Source organism: Leuciscus leuciscus (genome assembly GCF_965113295.1).
Source record: "Leuciscus leuciscus genome assembly, chromosome: 2".
Classification (NCBI taxonomy): domain Eukaryota; kingdom Metazoa; phylum Chordata; class Actinopteri; order Cypriniformes; family Leuciscidae; genus Leuciscus; species Leuciscus leuciscus.
The window spans coordinates 24908621-24929706 of record NC_138726.1 but is presented as its reverse complement, the minus strand read 5'-3'; the positions used below and the strand labels follow the sequence as shown (position 1 = coordinate 24929706).

The 21086-nt window shown below is 37.7% G+C and overlaps 1 protein-coding gene across 2 annotated transcripts in view; it reads left to right on the top strand.

Annotated features, from left to right (window-relative positions):
- The window catches only part of arap2 (ArfGAP with RhoGAP domain, ankyrin repeat and PH domain 2), a 93869-nt gene that overhangs the window by 24998 nt on the left and 47785 nt on the right, over nucleotides 1–21086 (top strand). For both annotated transcript variants that reach the window (XM_082151392.1, XM_082151393.1), the window contains exons 8-10: nucleotides 2319–2439; nucleotides 6556–6734; nucleotides 14588–14694. In XM_082151392.1, the coding sequence (XP_082007518.1) occupies nucleotides 2319–2439; nucleotides 6556–6734; nucleotides 14588–14694 (407 nt within the window). The remainder of the gene's footprint in view (nucleotides 1–2318; nucleotides 2440–6555; nucleotides 6735–14587; nucleotides 14695–21086) is intronic.

Sequence of the window (21086 nt, the reverse complement as noted above, 5' to 3'; positions counted from 1 at the left end):
ACATGCTGCCTTAATTTGAGAAGATGGCGCTCTCTCTGACCCCTACTTTCTCTCTCTTTCTCGCTCGCAATCTCTCGCTCGCAATCTCACGCTCCCTCTGCTTTGTGAGCTTCTCTTCCTTGATCCCTTGGTTCTTCACTCATTCTCTCTCTATCAAGCAATCCCCAAGCTATCATATCCCTCTCTCTTTCTCATCCTCTGTTTTTTTCGCTTTCTCTCCCTCATTCGTTCTCTTCCTGTCTTTCTTTGGCATTACCTCTTCCATTTGTGCTAGCTGAGGAGGGGGACCCTCACTAAATCTTCTCTTCTATTTCTGGATGGACGAGATCTAGAAATAGTGCAAGGTCATCATAATAATTAACAGCCAACTGAAATGGACAAATTAATCTTTCATTTTTTCCCGTCTCATTCTCTTCTCTTGCCTTTTTTCTCTGTCTGTGGAGCTCACTGTAGCTCTGTTCGTAAACACAGTGAACTACACTGCTTCCTACAGTCAGCTATCTTCTGAAGCATTCTAACTAAAATGGAACCTTCATACGCAAATGTTTTGGAACGACTGACATACTGTAGGCAGCAACTCGACTAAACTTAAGTCGAAGTGTCGAAACTTAAGTGTCGAATTACACTTTAGAAAAATATTCTTTATACTTCTCAGTATTAAATGAATAATATTTTATAGTATTATTTTATATTGTATATAGTACCGTTTAAAAGTTTGGGGTCATAGCGATTATTTTAAGAAATTAATACTTTTATTCAGTGAGCATGCATTAATTTGATCAAAAGACAGTAAAGACATAAAAAAAAAGAAACACAATTTTAAATAAATGCTGTTCTTTAACACTTTCTATTCATCAAAGAATTCTGAAATATATCACAATTTCTACATAAATATTAAGCTGGATAACTGTTTTCAACATTAATGATAATAATAAATGTTTCTTGTGCAGCAAATCATCTTATTAGTATGAAGTCACTGAAGACTGGAGTAATGATGCTGAAAATTCAGCTTTGCCAACACAGGAATAAATTGCTTTTTAAAATATATAAAAATAGAAAACAGTTATTATAATAAATTCACAATATTAAATAATTTCACAATATAACTGTTTTTTCATCCAATAAATGCAGCCTTGGTGAGCATAAAGAGACTTCTTTCAAAAACATTAAAACATTTTTTAGCAAACCCAGATATCTGAACGGTAGTGAGCGTACCTTGAGCTCATCACTGGGATTGCCACCTTCACATAAAGATCTATGCAATGCTACATTAGTATTCGGCTAAAACAAGGTAGCTCAATGAAGATGTCTACCTTTTAGAACAGACTTGTCACCTATGTTGCCTAAAATGCTCCTTGCGTAGGCAGCTCACTGGGTTTTGAAACAGCTCTTGTCTCCCTCTCATTCTCTCACTTCATTTTCAGTTCTCCACAGCATTTGCCCTTTTCTATCCATCACAGTCTGCTGTTTTAGAGCGGCTGGAGTGCTGTGTATGAGTTCTGTAGACTAAAGGAGGTCTCACAGAGCTCTATTGCTGCTTTGGAGGCTTATGTTGGTTTGAAGCACACAGAGAGACCAAACACTCCTTTCTCTAAACAACTAGCTCTGTTTCCCTCATCTCTTCCCACAAAACATCAGACTATAAATACTGGAGTGCCAAGCCTGTTAACTGGGGACTGGTATTAGGAATCAGGCCTGCTTGAGTGTGTGAGTGTGTGTGTGCTTGACTCAATCCATCTTTTCTTTTTTCTTTTATTTATTTTTATTTTACAGAAAGCAGATGTATTATGGCTGGATTGAGCTTTCTGTGGGAAACAATGTATGAAAGTGATGTTGCAGTGTTTGTACACTACCAGCCAAAAGTGTTGATACATGATGGTTCTCATTCATTATTATTATAATTTTTTTGCATTGCATTTTAGAATATTAGTGAACTCGTCAATTATTTAATAACAAAAAAATTACGTATCGGAATACTGTAAATGTACACCAACCAAATTCACAAGGTGACTTATGAAATGTTCTGTAAGCAGAAGGGTTTTCCTTCACTATTTGATCCAGTGCATCCAAACATGTTTTTTTTTATTTTATTTTTTTGTTAAATTTTTAAAAATTATTATTATTTTTTTTAGGGTTTTGTTTTTGTTTATTTTGGTTGTGTTTTTGTTTTCATTTGTTTGATAATTCATTACATAGGTTTTTAAGATTGTTAGAGACCAAAATTCAGTCAAGTGTGTCTAATTATTTGACTTGTAGTTTGTCTGTCCATACGCACTTTGTGCTATGAATAATTTTTCTGTCTCCCTCATTCTTTGCAGGAGATGTACTCGAAGGGCCTGATACCTATTTCAGCAGTTAAACAAGTTCGCGCTCTGGGTGAAAATAAGTTTGAGGTGGTCACCTCTGTAAGAATCTTTGTGTTTCGGGTAGAGAAAGAAGGTGAGCCTCTTTGCTTTTTTGTCTATCTCAAATTTCGACCCCCTTTCACTAATCCTTTTTAAACCAATTCACTTCCACTCTCTATCTTTTATCATCTCTGCTATAAGATAAGATGCTCTGAGGAGATCTTTCACAGCACACTCAATGAGAGAGATAGAGATAGAGATAGAGAGAAGCCAGACTTAAGGAGAAGCTGAAACAACCGAGACAATGATGATAACTTTAAATTGAATATACAGTAAACAACACCCTGTTGGTGCATATTGTTGCCACACCATTGCCTGCATTTTATGTGATATTTTCTTAATAACAAGACGAGGCCTGGTTGCACTGTGTTAGTCGTGTGTTAAAATATGTGGTTATGGTAATGGCGTGACATTTCAAAAACACGCTTGAAGTAGTGGTGGAACGGATCACAAAAATTACAGTACGGATCATTTACAGTTTTTGAGCCACGGGTCGGATAATTTTTCGGAATTAATAATTAATATTAAATTAATACTTTTTTTATTAATATTAATGACACAGCCAACAGTAGAAATATTAAATGTGTGCTGTCACTTTAAAGCCCGGGACACACCAGGCCGTCGGGTTTTTTCAGTGTATTCTGCACCGTCGGCAGAAATTGGTCCTCGTCTGCTTTTTTCCGGCCGCATCGGGCCGTTGGTGAAGGAAGGAACTCTGATTGGCTGTTCAGCTTAGTGAACGAGTCAGTGCTTTTCCCCCCGACGCAGGCAATGCGAGGCGACAACACAGTCGGCTTTCATCAGTGCTAGTTCTTTGGCGTCGGTTTGGTGTGTCCCGGGCTTAAGACCGACTGCACGGACCGAAAAAAACTGAAAAATCCATTTCTTTCTCAAATCCGTTTCACTTATGACATAAACAAGAGCATACTTGCCGAGACGAGCATTTAGATGGGTATATTGATATAATTTGGTGTTTATGTGTCCTTTCAAGGGCAAGGAATCAATTCTGTGTTCGAACACTGTCTGAAACGCACCTCTCTGCGCGCGCGTTGCGAGTTTTCGGAAGAAGGGGCTTTATTGACAACTGAACTAAACAGAGCATTTCTTACAGATTATGTGAAAAATTATGTGTTTTTGTAACATTCAGGAATGAAAACCTGTTCTAGACCCCAAAAACATAATTACTTTGTACATAATATTGCCTCTTTAAAGGAATTTTCTCCTACAGAGGTCTCAAAATGTAGTTGACCTCTTAAACTACACTTAAATATGTATGTCATTACATTGAATTAGATATTTTGTTTCTAATGCAATGAAGCTCAAACATATTTGAGTGTTCCATAAATCTGCAAATACTTTCTGTGGACACTGAATATCTGTAAACCTAAGCATAATACATATGATTTGTCATTATTTGTGAATAGAGCAACTTGACTTTCTCAAGGCCATTCAGACTGGTGAGATTATTTAACATTTCAGAAACCTTGCAGTAAAAGCAACAGTGCAAGGGTGAGGGGTTCACCATGAGCCAATCAATTACCATGTTATTGACATGGCCTTTTGCTTTCCGCATCACAATTACTGTGGTAAATCTGTGGCTAATAGCACTGCTGTGTGCCATAGTGTCCTAGAATATCAACAAATAATCGTCTCCTCAGTACCTCCGTTCTACCCAGCTCTTGTGTAATGACCTTTGACCCATTGTAAGTGAATTACTCTGAGGGAAGTCAGTTTAGGCATGCATTTAACTGTACTTTCCACCATAAGAAGAATTCAGAGACAGAGAGAGAGAGCACTGGTCCGATCTGCTCATGCATCTTTAAACAGCTTTATAGCAGTCTGAAAGAGTCATCAATCTTAAGATAAACACAAGAGAGGAGGAGAGAGAGAATGAGTGAGTGAATGAAAGAGCTGGAAGTGGGTGGTCATGGGATGAGCACAAAAGATAAGAATGAGAATTAGTGTTAGAGATCGAGCAGCACATTGGGAATCATTTAGATGCACAAGAGTGTGTGAAAACATTCATGACATCCACTCTTTCTGGGGCAGTCTTCAACTGCAGGTCTTTTTTTCAGAGAGAGTGTAATATTTTGTGAATAACAATGTTTTCATGAAGAAAGGGAAAGAATATCTTTCACAGCCACCAATTTTCAAGGTTTCAGATTTTATAGGTAACCACAAAGTGCAGTTTGTAACTTTCTTTGAGGTTTTATTGAAGCCATGGTCACTCTCAGTGATAACTGGGGCTGTAAAATGAAACAAATTGTTTTTATTAATAAAGTCTATATAATCTGCAATCTTTTCTCATGGCAAAACGTGGGTTTTCCACCGTTGGGCCGAACAGTTCTTATAACAGTAAGGAGCGGTTTGTTATATTTCCACTTGAGCTTGGTTCGGCCGTTCGCGGTCCGGAATTCTCTAACCAGCCGTGCTGAACCGTGCCAGTAGGATGCGTGTAGTGACGTCGCCACTCAGGATTGGTCACTTGTCTGTTGCCTGGCTACCAGTTTCTCTGTAGCTGGCAGAGCACTATTTGAGCGAATAAACACAAGTTAATAATAAAATTAACAGAAAAATCTGATAATCCTCCATAATGCAGTTGCTATTTACATCTCATTCCATCTGTAAAATCTTGCATTGCCAAGGCAATGATTGACGCATTTGTATTACATTCCAAAGAGCTCTGTTATCAGCTCCACATTGGAAAATTAAATCATATCCGTACCTGCTGGGCCGGATCAGCACTGAATGGAACAGTTAAGCAACGAGAACGGTTTGGCCTAACTGTGGAAAACAGCTTAAACGATTTCGGTCACACTTTAGATTAGGGTCCAATTCTCACTATTAACTAACTATTAACTATGACTTTTGCCTCAATAAACTCCTAATTACTGCTTATTAATAGTTAGTAAGATAGTTAAGTTTATGTATTGGGTAGGATTAAGGGATGTAGAATATGGTCATGCAGAATAAATAAATACATTTTATAAATATAAAATTATAAATGTCTTTACAGTCAATTTTAATCAATTTAATGCATCCTTTCTGAATAAAAGTATTAACTTATTACTGACCCCATGTTGAGACCATGCTAACCAGCCAAACTTTGAACTTGATACACACACACACAGCCTTCTAGCTGACGTTTATCAATAAATGGAGAAAATGTTTGTAATGGATTAAATCATATTCATAAATCAAACCCAGGTGTAATGTTTAACAAAAGTAAAGTTATCTGCACTCTTTGGTGTTATTTAATTATCACCTATAAAACTCCCTGACAGCAGTCTGGCAAAGAATACTTTACACATGTCAATCCATAAAGTGTGGGGAAAGCTGTTACTTTTTTCCCATTATTACAGGTTTGAATTCCAGTCTTCCTTTTCTTGTGCAATGTGAGGAATACATAATGAGATGTGTGAGCGAGGCAAGTAAAGAGCAATATTGCCAAAATTTTTTGTTTATTTACTTTAGTTTATACATATGCGCACATGAGTGTCAATACTGAATCAAACATTTGTTTTCATAATCATAAAATAGACCTGAACTTAATTTAAGTAGTCAAATATGGTTATATATCTGATGCACTAACACTTACATTGCGCCTAAAAACTCTTTTGCTGACTACAAGCAAAATTTTTGTTTTGTCTGAAAGACATTGTACGCAGAAACACTCACCTTTATTGAAATGAGATCCTGCTCTCTCTCTCCCCTTACTCTCTCTCTCTCTCTCTCTGGATGTGGCAGGTGCTGTAGACCTGCAGAGGATAAGAGTATCCAGCTGTTAATGTTTTTTGGCTAGTGTGTGTGCTTGCAACGAATTTGTGCAAGCCCCTGTAGCCCTATTTAAACAGCACAAGAGAACCCTCTCAGGCTTCCTTCCCCCATCTCACAAGCACACACACAAACACAGAGGCAGACGCAATACAATGAGACACAGGGGCTTTTGCATACCTGCTTTGTTTGCAGATTTAAAAGTTTATAAAGTATAACAATAATATTAGACACTTTTTCCTTCTCTTTTATTCCCGTGGCACAGCACGCATGCATACCTGCGCGTTCACCAACATACATCAAACAGAATGCAGCGTTCCTCCACAGTTATGCTCACCACTTCTTACCTCCCTCCATCTTCTGTCTTCCCTCTAAGGAGAACGTCAGGATTGGCTAGAGGTTCTCCAGTCTGCAGTGAGCTCCCAGTCCTCCATTTCCCGTCAGCCTCGCAAAAATAACACAAACAAGAGTGGCTACGTCGAGCTGCGTGGCCTCAAAGGAAGAGTCTTCCTCAGCCTCATGGGAACCAGCTTCAGACTCTGTAAAACAGACCAGGTAGATCTATTTATCTTTTTTTTGTTCGTTTTTTTTGGGGGGGGGGTGGGTGTCCGTCCGTCCGTCCGTCCGTCCGTCCGTCCATCCATCCATCCATTTTTTTCTTATTCCCCCTTTGTGATATAATTAAATACTGTTATGTCATTTTAGTAAAATAACTGAAACTTTCACACATTTAAATGTAGTAGGACGTGTGTTTTGTTCTCCTTCCTATGTGAATGAGCCCATATGCTGAGAGTGTAGTTATTACAATGCACACGCAAGCCATGGCACCTCTCATGCAAATGTATGTGATCTATACCCAATTGGTCTCAGTTTTAAATGAGATTAAGCAGAGAAGGTTATTCTGTGTGAATAGGCGGCACACACACTTTATCATCTCTGTTTGTCTTTCATTATTTTCCTTATTAGCACGAGCAAACATCTTTGTCTTCATTCTGCAAGGAAATTGTTTTTCGTCAGGCGATTTAGCATGCGGAAGGGGGAAAGAGAAAGAGAGCAGTGAAAATGGAAATTGATTGTATTGTTTTTGCATTAAATCCCCTCTGTGGCAACCACTCCGACAAGTGGTGAGATAAACGGGAGGGAGTGGAGGAAAAGATGGCATGGGGCAAAAGTAAAGGAGTGAGGGAAAGAGGGAATGAATGAGGAACTGGGCAGAGAGACAAGAACGGAGGGATAACAGAGGGAGGTGAAGACAGCAGTGACTGTTGAGGGATGAAGAAAACACAAAGGAGCATCAAGATGGAGAGAAGGAGACATAGAGAGAGAGGAAAAAGGTGCGGTGGTGGGTAGCTCGGTTCATGTTCAGTGAAGTGGAGTATTTAATTTAACAAGATGAACGAGCTGCCCAGGACGCTGTTTTTTTCCCCCCTTCCCGTCTTGGAGAGGATGAAGTGTGCTGCCCTTTTCTCCTCTGAGGTCGGGCCATGATGTTTCCCCAAGGTAATGAAAGCCAACCTAACAGGCAAGCCCAAATCACGTGATGCCACTACAGTTTAGTGCTACATCGATTTTTGATTTCCTTACTTAAACTATTTGCTCCAAAACAAAGAACACAAAAATACGAAGCACATTGGTGTTGGAATGGCACTTTGCGGGGTCTCTGATGGCTAACGTTTAAAGTTTAAAAGGACAATTAGAAGATGTCTGAGGAAATTCTTGAATTTCAGCCTGAGCTCACAATGAGACTGTATGATACGGTGGTCTAAAAATATGGTAACACTTTATTTTGATGGTCCCTTTTGAACATTCTGTTAACTATAAGTAACTTTTTTTTTTAACAACATGTCAACTAACTCTCATTAGAGTTTTAGTAGACTGTCTGCTTAAAATCTGCTAAGTCTTTATTGTGATGCTCCCCCAATACTGACTGTAAGTATAACTTTTCAAGTACGTCAACTTATTCTAACACTAACCCTACCAGTCTACTAATACTCTACGAACATTCTAATGAGAGTTAATTGACAGGTCGGTGCAACGTTTCTTAGTCAACAGAATGTGTTAAATGGGCCATCAAAATAAAATGAAACCAAAAATATGTTTTGTTGAAAAGTATGTTAGCTTAGGCCGGGGTTTACAATTTTCTGTTTTGCTTGTTGTAGAAGGTTTGACGTTATATGTTTATTAGAGATGCATTCATTTTGTCAGGTTTCAGGAAGGGATGAGGCGAGAAAGCAGATGCAGGGAACAATGGGCTTATTATTAAATAAAACATAACAAACAAAAACTACCCCGTAGGGCAGGGGTCGGGAACCTTTTTTGACCAAAGAGCCATTTTTTCATTTTTGGATAATGCATTTTTCCAAAAGAGCCACAGTAGAAAAAAAAAAAAATATATATATATATATATATATATATAAATTAAAGACGTGCTTTTTTCAATAAAAAATTCAACAGTAGTAGGCTAATTATTAGGTCCATAGACAACTAAAAACAAACAAATATTCAGCAAACAATAAATTAGTTGCAATATGGAATTAATTGTGCAGGGCTTTCACTGTGAGGTTGAGTTACCAAGTGATGAGCATAAATCCTCTTATGTGTGCGTGTGTGAGAGAGAGAGAGTGAATGCACAGAGTACATCTGCTGTGTTTACGTGAATACTCGACTTGCCATTTTGAAATATTTCTGTTTATTTGGCCGCTTAGGCGCGCAACCGAAGACAAAGGCTACTTGTCCGTGTTGCGCTCGGAGCGCGCGCACAGCGTCCTGTCAGTAGAATTCAGTTCTCTTTCGCGACTTATCACGCTTTTAATATTTATTTTCAATATAAAGCACATCCTGTTATTTTCTTTCTCATTCATTCATGTTTTGTTATTAATAACTTTAAACAGAATCGTCAACTGAAATCTGCGCGGATTATCAAAAAATACGACACATTTATAGGACATAAAGGGTCTCTGCGCAAATGTCTCTTTGCACAGCAAAGCCCCCGTTTCAATAAAAGGATATATTAAAGTTTATAAAGCCTACTTTTACATTTTCGCTGCTGTTCTAGAATGGTTTTCGCCAGCTTGAATCCAGTGCAGGAGCTGTAGGTTACCACAGAACACTCCCGAACAGCACTGAACACGCACTTTTGCCGGTACAACTTGAATATTATTATTATCATAAACTTTTAATTAACTTAAGTAGGCTGGACTACAACAAGGGAATTGTAATTGGCTGCTTTTTCTGCAGAGAGCCGATCTCTGTTGATGTGTTTTAATTGTTTCATCGATGGTTTGTTGGTAAAGGGTGAGAGACCTCGCGAGCCACATGATTTTTGCCAAAGAGCCAGATGTGGCTCGCGAGCCATAGGTTCCCGACCACTGCCGTAGGGGAAGAAGAGACTGGCAATGGGCAAGGCTGGGCTGGACACGACAAGTCGGGTATGGCAGGACACAGTAGATACATTTGACATGACTGGCATAGGACTGAAAACACAAGGAGAATAAATAGGAATTATTAAGAATAAATTAAGGAGGTTAATGAGAGACGGCAGGTGGGGCAAATATAATCCGGTAACTAAAAGGGCAGGGTAAAAGGTGCGTTCATGCCATATCGTAATTACGTGATTTCAACTTGCGTTCCCGTAGAGCTCGTATGGGTAGGCTTGTTCGACTTCATGATAGACTGATCAGCGGCTGATTTGAAGCAGTGCATGCCGGTTAGAAATTTTGTCCGACTTGAGACAGCGCTGATGCCACGTGACTGTGTCGTATGCCATCAAAGTACCGCAAGAGCGATTTGAGAGCAGCCGCAGGACTCAGCCAGCGCAGCTTCTCCAGAGCGGCTGCACGAGCTCTGATGACGACACAGCTGTTCCATGATTGGCCGAATCCACCGAATCCATTTCATGTTTATTCTCCCACCTTCAGTTTTACTAATGCTCACAATTTTGTTTTTTATAACAGAAAAATCTTTTTTCATGTAGTCGCAATGTTATATTGTGTCATGTTTATCAAAATAAAACTGATAAAAAAAACGTAGACCCCACTTCATTGATCGTATAGGCTTATGCTGAACTTTATTCTTGTACAAACAGATGCTGTATTAAGCAGTATATAAAGCATTGAATGAAAATGTCTTTGAAAAGTCTGTGTATTTGACAAATATTGCAGTTATTTCACCTTAGCTGTGGTAAAGTATGCAAACTCAGCGTGAGCGTCACTACGGGAAACAGGAAGTGTCCGACTTCGCGTCTCCGTTTGCAGCTCCTGCACGCGACAACTCTCGCCAATCGGTTACATCCAGCCGCAGCCGATTTCCAACACACCTTACAGCTTGTAAGATGGGAATTGTCTGAGAGCTCCTACTTGCACCACATGACCACTGTACCACCTGATCGCTGCAGATTCATTTAGGAGTTGGTGTGAATGCAGCATAAGATAATAGACATGAGAGCACATAGAAACAAACATGACAAGGGCGTGTGCTCACACCAAACATGACGAGCACACAACCAGTTAACACAGTCACAAGCCCCACAAAACCGACTGTGTGTCCACACTCCACACTAAACATGACAACATGAAATGCAACCAATAAAAAACACAAGCCATATTCTACACAGAACAAGACAACACAAGAACTCCTAGCCAATGAAAACATAAAGCATACGCTCTACAAAACACACGGGATGGAAGCGCGTGAGTGAATGAACGAAGACTAAACCGTGCACTCACAACAAGAGACAAAACATGGAGCATGAATGCCTGAACCCCGACAATGAACCGAAACCGAACTAGACAGAAGTGTCGGGATCTAAACACCATGCTCAGCACATACGACGTATCACGTGGATGAAAGAGCGCACGGCCCAAGCGAACTCGGAACTGCACGCTCACAATGACAAGACAGTAGGAGTGTCAGGGCTCTGTCATTTGCATTTAATCTAATTTCTTTTTTTTTTAAACGGAGAGTACGCTGTGGATGAAAGTTGAAATTTGACAACTGATTTCACACATATCTGTAATCAAATCATTTGTGCTATAAGCTCTGAGGTGTCTTTACAAGCTGAGCAAAAAATCGTTTTTTAACAAACAAAAAAAAGATTAAGAAGCTGTTCACACAGGCAATGTTCCGTCTGAGCTGTTTAAAAAAAAAAAAGTTTTTATATTTGGTTATTACATTGAGTCTTGCTGTTTGGGTGTTAACTATTCAGCTCTCGACACAAGTGCTGCAATTTTAATACACCGTATCAAGTTTAAAGTAGTTCAGCTTTGACAATAACATCTCAAGAACCCTGTTCCGTAATGTTATGCTGTTTTTAAACCAGGGCCATGCAACATTCAGAATGCGTGTACTGGAACAAAGAAAAACTGGAGCACATACACGCATTATGGATTGACCAACAAACTGTCAATCATTTTTTTCTTTTTTTGAATCTTGGGTGGTAAAACTCTGTTCTGCCCAATGTAACCCCTGTAACCACATGCAATCCACTCTATTTGTGAGAAGTTTTTAGAAACCTTCTTTTGGCCAATTTCTAAGAACTCATCACATGTATCCTTGACAGAAAAGGCCATCGTGTTGCAATGAGCTCAGTGGAAACAAATCTATCCAACATAGACAAAGATTAAATGTCTCATACAAAATAAATATAATATGTCTTAACCAATTTTATCAATACTTTTTCAGTATTTTAATCTAATAAAAATGTATTATTAAAATGCCAAACTCTCTGCAATCAGCTGCAAAGCTGTTAAATCTTCCGCATGGTTTGTGTGAGAGTTTCTGTCTATGCAGAACTTTCCAAATGGTCATTTATGTCACTTGTCCGATTTGATTTTCTTCTCACTTCCTGAGAATGCAGCTGCACGTGTGGCAATGAGCAAGGCATCTCACTTGGTTTATAACGGAGCCTTAGGGTTCTGAAATATAAGACTGGGGGCTGTTTTTATGTTGCGGACAAAAAAAGGCAAGAAATGTCAAAGTTTTTGTGTAAAATAAGTATACAGAAAAGAAAGACCTTTCAGTGTATTATGAGTAATGTGTCCATTTAATAGCATTTGTGATATCATTCTCTGGTCATGACCTCACTGCGGTTGTGTCAGTATCACTGTCTCTCTCTCTTTACTTCTAACTTTACTCACACCTGTTCACACCAGACTCTATTACTAGATAAGGCATGTGTCACTACTTTTGAGTCTCTCTGAGGGAGTTTTCATTTTAATTACATTTCACAGAGGTGGTAGACTCTCTCATCAAAGATGACTCAACTCATGATGCAGTCCGAAGGTCATTCATTTCTATAAGACATATTTCAGAAATTCTCAATTCTTATCTAAGAGTCTTAAGGCCACCAAGGACGAGAACTATAATCATAACGTTTTAAATACACATTAACGATGTCAGTGTGATCACTTTCAGAATTTTTTTTTCTTTTTTTTTTTTTCTGATCAATCATGAAAACATTGACGCTCAATCAGAATCCATCAACTTTAAAGAGCTTGAAAATTTAAAGCAGCAGTTATTGTGGACACTAATATAGTTATCATTCTTGGTGTGAACGGGCCGTTACTTTGAAAAAAAATCATACTGTTGAACCCCCTCAGGGCTCAGGTTCTTTAGCCAGGTGGATCTTGAATGCAACTTCTATGATGATTCTTTGATGATCAATTTGCATCATTTTTGTGAGTAAAAATGTGTCTTTTAAATGCTGTGGAATCACATATTAATGACTACATTTGGTGAGTCCAATCGAGTTCACCTTTCACAGATCATTTGCTTTATAGTGAAAATTGTGTCATCAACTGGCTTTCATGACACTCAAATCACAAATGAAGTCATTATCGAAAATGCCAAATGCTGATCTCTTCCACTCTGCTGTCAAGTTGCTATTTGCGATTTTGGCTTGGTTCACTTAAAAGGGTCCCCTGCAAAACCCCAAAGAAAACTAGACTAACATGTCTTAAAGGACAAGTTCGGTATTTTACACTTAAAGCCCTGTTTACAGATCGTTTCTGATGAAATAGAACGGTTAAGATTAAATGTTGGACACATGCTGCTGTCCCGAGAATTTTAGGTTTCTTTCGCTTTCCACCCCCACCTCCAGAATAGCTGCATATATGCATTGGAACAATCCTTCCTAAAATGCATTAAACTTTCGTTTACAAAGACGTGAAACTCACCGAGTGGTCAGGGGTGTTCACTGATATGCTCACACAAAAATCGCTACAAAAGATGCTTTCCAACAGGTTTTATCGTAGTTTTTGTCCAGTCAATTGGATTTTGATATTGGCACATATGCAGCCATTCTGGAGGTGGGGGGGAAAGCGAAAGAAACCTAAAATTCTCGGGACAGCAGCATGTGTCCAAAATTTTATCTTAACCGTTCTATTTCATCAGAAACGATCTGTAAACAGGGCTTTAAGTGTAAAATACCGAACTTGTCCTTTAAGGCCCGATCACACCAAGAGTGATAACAATGAAGATAATTAATGATAACTGTATTAGCATCCACAACAACGAACGTTAACGCTCTGTGCTCGCTGCAGGTTTGTCGTCTGCCACTTTAAATGCTTGTGCTCTTTAAAGCAGGGTGGATTCTGATAGGATGATTGACTGTCAATGTTTTTATCATTCATCAGCTGGAAAAAATTGCTCTGAAAATGATTCCAACGATATTGTTTCTCTGTGCCATTATCATTATAGTTGTGATGTGGACTTTATTTTATAATTAGAATGATTTTTAGTACCATATCTTTATCATTATTGTTATCGTTATCATCCTTGGTGTAAATTAGCCTTTAATCTTACAAAATTAAATAAGTTTCTTTAAAAAATACGTTTTTTTTTTTGTTTTTTTTTTTCGTCTTGAAGTGGCCCAGAACTTAAATAATAAACAATAATTGGACTGAAAAAATAAATAAATAAATAAAATAAAAATGGCTACCCACACTTCATACTTGTATAAATAAGGTCTTGAGAGGTTCGATACAGTAGCCTAGCTTTAGACTGTTGTTATCTCCTTTCTTCTTGTCCCCTTGAGGTCTTTATATTGCTGTTGAAGTATTTGGTAAAGTCTGTAAATAAAGTTTGTTGTGTATTTTCTGCTCGTTCTTGTGTGAAATAAACTTTGTCATTCATTCAGACGCTGATCAATGAATCAGCAGGTATTCACCCTCCAGTGAGCTCTGTGTCTGTTCTGTGCTCTCCTTGACCCTTCTTACACAACAGTTTCCTTGCATTTTATAGTTCGCTTCAGCCTGTGAATATATTGGATTGTTCATTATTGCAGTGGCTTATCTGCTTCATTTGCTCTAATATGTTTATTTCTTTATTTTTGTTCCTGATGATATATGTGGATATGAAAAATGTAGTGTTTTATAAAGATCTTATTTTGATGATATGCTGGTTGTTCACAGGATTTTAATGCAGGGCTGGCCATCGCTGCAGTGGACCTGACGGCTGCGTGTGTGAAACCGGTTGAGAGGAAAGGATTTGAGATCACTACACCTTTCAAATCCTTCTGGTAAACTACTAAGTTATTATAAACTGTATTAGCATAAGGCCAGATAGTAAGAAAATCTCTTATCAAAATACAGTATTAGCGTAAATTGAACAGTAGATGGTTTTAAACAGATTGCAGATGACCTCAAAACAGAGTTAAGCCTCTACCTGGACTTACTTAATATCACTTTATGCACAAAAAAAAAAAGGACATCAAAGCTTCACTCAAGGTTAGACTTAAGTTCTTAGTGTAATTATACATTTATTTACACAAATGCCTTCAGATTATGAGTTCAAAGATGCTCTTAATTTCAAAAAGAGTTTCTGATTATGTATTCTTTTTCATATTTCATAAATCTTTCATCATTTGCAGAATGGTTATTTGGAAAATACACTCTTAGAGAAATTACGCAAAAACATTGCATAGTTGCATATGCTGTATCTTACACTTGTTTCAATTTTGTTGTGTTTTTATTTCTTTTTTTATATTGAGACATAGCAATGTTCATGTCAGATGATGTTGGAATCAACTAAGAGCATTAGTTGAGTCTCTTGAGCGGGTTTTGATGAGTAGAGCTGTTTTTGAATAAACGTTAACAGAGTTGCATGTAGACATACAGCAAGGCAACTCACTATTGTTTGAGCATAGTCATATTTTACTATATATGTTTAAGTGTGGGATTGACTTATCTTGCCATTTAAAAATCTGCTCGTCACAACTATTTGTGTTGAAGTGCAGCATGGGTGGATCAAAAGAGATTTCAGAGAAACTTAGAAAAAGAGTTGTTGAAGCACTTAAGTCTTGGAGGAATTATGAAAGGATGTTTTGAGTCCCCAGAATCAGGCAGTTTACTCTTGGACGAAATTCTCACCATCTCTACATTACCTTAGATTGGGCATCCTTCAATCCTAAGTTCAAGAACATGCTGAAGAGTCCTCAAACAACATAGAAAGAATATTAATGGCCAGATTTACTAAACGGGGCAAATTAGCGTGAGAGCGCAATCCCATAAAATCGCTGATGGGAGACGAAAGTTTTGCGCATAATTTACTGACGACGAGCCAATTAATGGACGGATCAAATGCAGCGGATCATTTCCATAATGACCAATGCTACCAGGAGCAGCACAAATTAGCGTCTGGTTTAACACATGCTTTTTTTGGCAGTTAACTTATAAACCGTTAAATATAGTCCTACTGTTAGGTTGTTAATGGTATTTGCTTCTGTTGAAGCAATCAGGCCACATTATTGTAATTTTTTTTTTTTTTTACAGTGGAATTTGTGGTAAAAAATAAATAAAAATACATAACCCATGATGCTGTACAAAATATTCCACCAATAAGCGTCGAAACAGGCTAAATGCAAAGAGCTCATTAGCTCGCTCACCCACTCCCATTGAAACACCTCAAATAACGTAATTGAGTTTACTTCCTTTCGCTCTCAAAATACTTATGCATGTGTGTTTTTGCAATACAATATATTTGTTATATATAGTCAACTTTTTTGAATGAATAGTTTCATATTTATAGTTCTTTCCTCTCACTAAAGCCATTAAGTACACAGTCTTGTAGCTTTCATTTTTTCAAATCAAAGTTTGTAATGTTATGATTCACCTTGTAGTTGGTTGGTTTATTTTTTATTTTATTTTTTTTATTTTTTTTAATCCCTATGGGAGGAGTGAATGGAAAAATACTTCTGGAACCAACACTGCTAAAAAAGGGGATGGGCACTAATGCACTCTATAGCAAACCACACTGATCCAATGATCCAATCAATTCTTGATGGACAAAATCAAGTCCCACTCTTCTTTGAAAGAAGCTTTTTCACTTGGATAAATGTCACAATAGGTAAGACAAGATGATCGCAACTTTCGTTAGAATATTTATTTACTTTTCAAATCACATACATTTTTTTTAGTGAGAAATATCTATGGCTTATTTATCATTTAATCATTTCACAAAAACAAAGATGAAAATACATTTATACCTTATAGAAAATAGCTATGAAAAAGACATTTTCTGAGCAATTCCTGCAGAAATCCTAGAATGTATTCATAGTATTTAAAAAGTATTTATAAACTTTTCTCACAACTGGATCTGGAACTGTATTGTTTTGTTCCTGAATTGTTTTAGCTAAACCCACAGAAACCTTTCTAATTACTATTATAGTTCTCTTACATATCTCCTCTCAATATCTAGTTTGTAACATTTTTTCCATGAGAGGTGAAACTTTTGTTATGATTCATAGAGCATTCTTACTTCTTCGTATTAGTGATTGAACCAACCAAAATAAAATATGGATTAAACCATTGAAGTTTGCAAAAAGATTAGTGTCAAACCGTTGAAACTTTTTTGCCTGTGTATATATATGGAATTGAATGCTTGCATAGGTGGACAGTGTGAGATTTATTAAAGGCAGAGGAAACTCCGTCGATTTCTCCTTTTTGAGCCTTTTTAGTAAACATTTTTTTTCCAGAGTTTGTTGCCTGCTGTGTTGTTTTCTAGCAGCCATTCTCTCATTATGACTGTCCTGCCACTCTGATACTATTCATCTGAAGCACACTCAGTATTGATCTGTTTTTTCTTCTTCTCTTGTTCTTTTTTTCTTTATAAACATCAGCTCTGTTATAACAGCTGTACAGTACAGGCATCGCTCACCTGTGACCCCACGCAAGCTGATGTTTCCAACAAAGCAGCCATTTGCGGAGGCCTAATCGATGAGATGTTTTCGTGTTTGTTTTTTAATGATCCTTTTATGGCTGATGCAGTTCCCTGGCTAAAAAAAAAGAAACACAACAAACAATGAAAAGCTATCGCTCTCTTTCTTTGGCTGGTGCGCACTGTTAAAGATTTTTGCTCTTTATCTTTTATCTTTGTTTTTGTGGACAGGACAGGATATTGATCTGTTTGTAGTTGCGTTCTAAACGTTGAGCGATGTGAGGCTGGCTGACTATTTAGTATTAGTTGTTGGCAAAATAATTGGAATTTTTTCTCAGAAATGACATATCAAGGTCTCTGTGCTCATTTAAAATAATGGGTGCAGAGGGGGTCATAATGGAAATGGAAAGCAGATTCAGAGCCATTGCTGGTTTTTACAATTAGGCTGCACTGCCTCATCACTGCCAATCATAATGCTATAATGAACGTTTAAAAAGGGGTGTTCGCCATTATTTGTCTGCTACTTGACCTGAGTTGGGTTTTTGGTCAGGATGAAATTTAACTAGTATAACTTTAGATATTATTTTTAATAATACAATTATTATAAAAATAATAATAATAAATACTCTGTATTGTATATATCATATTTTGTTTACACATACACAGACTCCCCATATTTGAGTCAGTGCTTACTGCTTAGAGAGCTGTTTGTTAGGGATTTCAGGCCCCATCTTAAAATTTGACAATACCAGATTAAAAGTATAGTTTACCCAACAATGTGGATTATATCATTCATTTATTCATTCAAACCTTTAGGTCTTGCTTCTGTGGAACAAAAAAGAAGAAATTCTGAGAAATGTGCTAATCTCTCTTTTCCATGCAATCACAGTGAATGGGGACTGAAGCTTTCAAGCTTATAAATGGTCTATTTAAATGGTCCATATAACTTGTGCGCTCGATCCAACTCTTCTGAAGTCATGATTCCCTTCAGTGAGATGTAAACATTGCAGAACTGGACCAGTTTGATTTGTGAAGTTTGAATTTTTATTTGTATGGACTATATTTATGATACCTTTATAAAAAAGCTTTAGTCTCCATTCAAAAGAGTGGCCAAGAGCCATAGTCTTTAGAATTTCTCCTCTCTTTTCTGTTCCACAGAAGAAAATCAGTCATACAGGTTGCTGTACCTTTAATGTCCATGAAAAAAACCTCAATTGTCTCTTCCCAGACAGCAACATAGTATTGGCCCAGATCCGACCCACATCTGGTACATGTGGATTCCACAAGGCCCAGATGTGGGCCGGATCTGAGCCAATACTATGTTGCTGTCTGGGTTGTCTGACCAAATGAACCTGATTCAAAATCTGTGTAGGGCAAACATTTGCCCTCACTCAAATTCCTGATTGGATGGAATTCTATTGAAATGACTGGATTATCTCATAACAGTGGTAAATGTGACTACACACTTTTCAGAGCTATATATCAGTAGCAAATGATTGCAAAGCTTTACTGGCACTTTTGTGCACACTAAGGCTACATCCACACTGCACACCTTAATGCTCAATTCTGATTTATTGCTCAAGTCTGATTGTTTTGTTCGCCTGCTCACCATTATCTTCTAAATGTGGCCAATATCAGATTCAAGTGTGAACTGGTTACCGTCCTGAACTGACCCTCAAGAACGAATTCAATGACGGCACGCAGCACATTGTCATATGGAAGTAAACACGGAGGTTACTGAAGTTAGTATTTACGCGTTCATTTATTAGGTTATGTGCCTAGCAGAAGCCAGCCAATTTGTGCGCAGGCAAAAAGGAGAACACAGATGAGGATGAGGAGAAAGAGAGCAACATTTTTCTCATACAGTTTTTCCTCAAGTTTTATTTTATAAGGCTGTCACCCATAATACTTATGAGAATAACAGCTCAGCATCACTCCACTGACTAACTTTGCTGCTCACTTTTTTTTATGTAAAGAACTATCGGTATGTAGAATATTTTGAGTGATGTGTAAAAAAAAAAGGAAAAAAAAAGGCACATGAATTCCGGTATGATTGTTCAGACTGAGGTTGCATTGCAAAACATTCTGACCTGTATTTGAGGCTATGTTCAGACTGCAGGTAAATGTGGCCCAAATCTGATTCTTTTGCTCACATGTGACTCAGATCTGTTTCATGACAGTGTGAACCGCACACAAACCAAATGGAATCTGATCTTTTCAATTCCGATTTGTGCAAGTACCATATGTTGTATTAAATCCGATACAGGTCAGATGTTTTGCAATGCGACCTCAGTCATATCGGAATTCATGCAACTTTTACGTAACTCTAGAGCAGCGTTCGTCACATTTCTACACTCATGGGAGTCACTTGAAAGGTTTTACATACCCGACGTTATCAAGACAGTTGCGAAGGGTAGTCAGTGGAAGGACAGTGATGTGTCAGAACTCATAAGTACAGTAATAAATACAGTGTGTCACATACAGTGACAGCTCTATATACAAGCAAAACATGAGGGCTTGTATCTTAAATGTTTAAAAACTATTTCTTTTTGTTGCATCCTTGTCTTTGTTTTTTATATTGCCTGGCAGATCATACTATAAATAAACACGTAATCACTTACTTTAATGTCCTCCGTGTTTGCTTCCGTATGACAGCGTGCTGCGTGACGTCTTTTTATTGTTTTTTTGCACATAGGGGTCTGTCCAGGACCATGATCTGTTCACACTGGAATCTGATATTGGCCCCATTTAAAAGAACAATGTGAACAGCAATACAAAAAATTGGAATTGTGGCTCGCAGTGTGAACGTAGCCTAATTTAGGACCACAAATGGAAGTGGCCCAAATCAGAATCGAAAAGATCAGATTCCATGTGGTTTGAGCTGTTCACATTGTTATAAAAAATCAGAGCTGATTCACAAAAATCTGATTTGGGCCACTTTAGTCTGCAGTGTGAATGTAGCCATATACTGTATGCATTTTAAAGTCCTCATGTAGTCAGTAATTTCTTCATGCCTTAAAATAGATGAATGTAACTCTACACCCTTGCTTCATTTTGTATATGCGGATCCGTGAATATGCATATTAGTTCCCGCCTCCACTCACTCACACCAGCTCAGAATACCTGATCCACTCGGTCAACTTTACTGTTGTAAACTGTACATGATGGCTAGTGGAAATACTGGTTTGATTCAGCCATATGTGTTAAAACCAGAAACTGATTCAGAAGAAGTGGAAGAGTGAATTTATATTATCTACAAGTTGATGTATCAGAATGGTAACCTGTTTTTATGTATTTCTCTCTACGTCGGACACATAATGGTAATTGATATGATTATCATTTGGCTCGACTACATTATCAAAACAGCTAATAATGTGTTGCTAATGTTACACAAACTATGTTCTTATTCACCATCTCAGAGTCAGACAGCTGCCTTCTAAAAATCTGTATTTTTAGAAACGCTTTGAACAACTTAGAACGTCATTGGAAAAAGGCATATAGTTCATCATTACATTGTAATATACATCATATACATAATTCACCCGCTATATTGCTAAATGTACCCGATTTTTCAAACCAATAGGATAATATACCAAGATAACATGGCTTCTCTTGAGACTCCCCTGCGTCACAGCATAGTAAATATGATATGCTAAAGCACACTCTCGCCCACACATTGACAGGTTTGGTTACTACATGTTTGTGACATAGAGAACAGGGGCGATTTCAAACAGCGTTTTTGAGACGGTCTTTGGT